We start from the raw sequence: 1,414 nt of genomic DNA on the forward strand, positions 1-1,414 counted from the left end.
GGGAAATAAGCAGGATCCCTGCGCTCGGCCACGGCCGGCACCTGCCCTTCAGCGTGTTCCCGCATTAGAGACAGAACCGCACCTGCTGGCTTTTTTTCTCCTTCACACCTCGCCTCCAAGTGGTGGCCGGGGTGCAAGGAGCCGATGACAGCTACGGAGATGCCAGTGGTTCATCTTTAAATGCACAGACGCAACAGGAAAACCAACCAAAACCGTCGCACGGAACAGACGGGACGGGAACAGCAGTGTTCATAGTTACACCCGAAACCCACCGCCCGCACACGACTGAAGAGGACGTTAGAACACAGACACACACACAGACAGACACAGACACACACACACACACACACACACACACACACGTCGTCTCAGAAAACCAGGGCCGGGCTTTAATGAGGAGCAGGTTCTGCCTGGCACTGCGATTCGCTGACATGTGACCATCAGGCAGGGAACCCCTGTGCAGCCACCCCGTGGAGGTCGGGTCCCAGGCAGCGCCCGCCGGACTCACGCTCTCCGCTGTGATGATCCTGGCCAGGTCGTCCTTGTGTTGCATCATCAGGTCATACCATTTCCGAAGCAACGCGCTCCGTTCCTGGGAAAGAGATGGAACGGGAGAGAAAGAGTGAAACGCCAAGCGTAAGAGACACCAGACAATCTGACAGCCTCAGCCACGGCTCCTTCCTGGGGAGACGCAGAGCCGGGCCTGGGAGGAGCGGCACAGACCCCACCTCGGGGCTGCAGGAGCTGGACCCCATTGAACTCTGACCCCACTGAACACCGCTCCTCCCCGCACCCCCTCCGTCCCTGTGAGGTCCCACTCCAGGGCCTCCCGCACCGGAGTCACACAGCACTTGCCCTGTGTGGCCCGTCCCCCTGGCATACGTCCTCCAGTGCAGCCCCCTTTTTAAAAAATACATTTTTTTATTGACTTCAGATAGGAAGGGAGAGGGAGAGCGAGAGAGACGTCAGTGATGAGAATCATGGACTGGCTGCCTCCTGCACTGCATGCCCCACACTGGGGATCCAGCCGGCGACCCTGGCCAGGAATCTAACGGTGACCTCCTAGGAGGGTCATAGGTCCACGCTCGACCACTGAGCCACGCGGCCGGGCTACAGCTCCGTCTTTCAACAGCTCAGGGCAGGTGAACCTGGGCTGCGCTCCCTGTGCGGTGGGTGTTTGCAGGGCAGGTGCCGAAGGGTGGGTGCGACTCGGTGCAGGAGGAGGAGGGGCAGGAGGAGGAGGAAGATGCGTTTCCCAGTTTTCTTCCTCCGGGTCCCCTCTCACAGCACCCCCACTTCCCCAGCGACTCTAAGAGGTCAGTTCTCAGCTGTGTTTCCCGCTTCAGGCGGAAAGGGTCCTGGGACCCTTCCCCAGGGCATGGTCCGCCCAGGGCGCTCCCCCGCCTCCCGACGC

At 60.7% G+C, this 1,414-nt stretch overlaps 1 protein-coding gene across 1 annotated transcript in view; it reads right to left on the minus strand.

Annotated features, from left to right (window-relative positions):
- ALDH5A1 (aldehyde dehydrogenase 5 family member A1) overlaps nt 1-1,414 on the minus strand; it is an 11,323-nt gene that overhangs the window by 5,316 nt on the left and 4,593 nt on the right. The window contains exon 2 of the mRNA XM_015563506.1: nt 338-663. Coding sequence (XP_015418992.1) covers nt 338-663 — 326 coding nt within the window. The remainder of the gene's footprint in view (nt 1-337; nt 664-1,414) is intronic.

Source organism: Myotis davidii, unplaced genomic scaffold, assembly GCF_000327345.1.
Source record: "Myotis davidii unplaced genomic scaffold, ASM32734v1 scaffold217, whole genome shotgun sequence".
NCBI lineage: Eukaryota > Metazoa > Chordata > Mammalia > Chiroptera > Vespertilionidae > Myotis > Myotis davidii.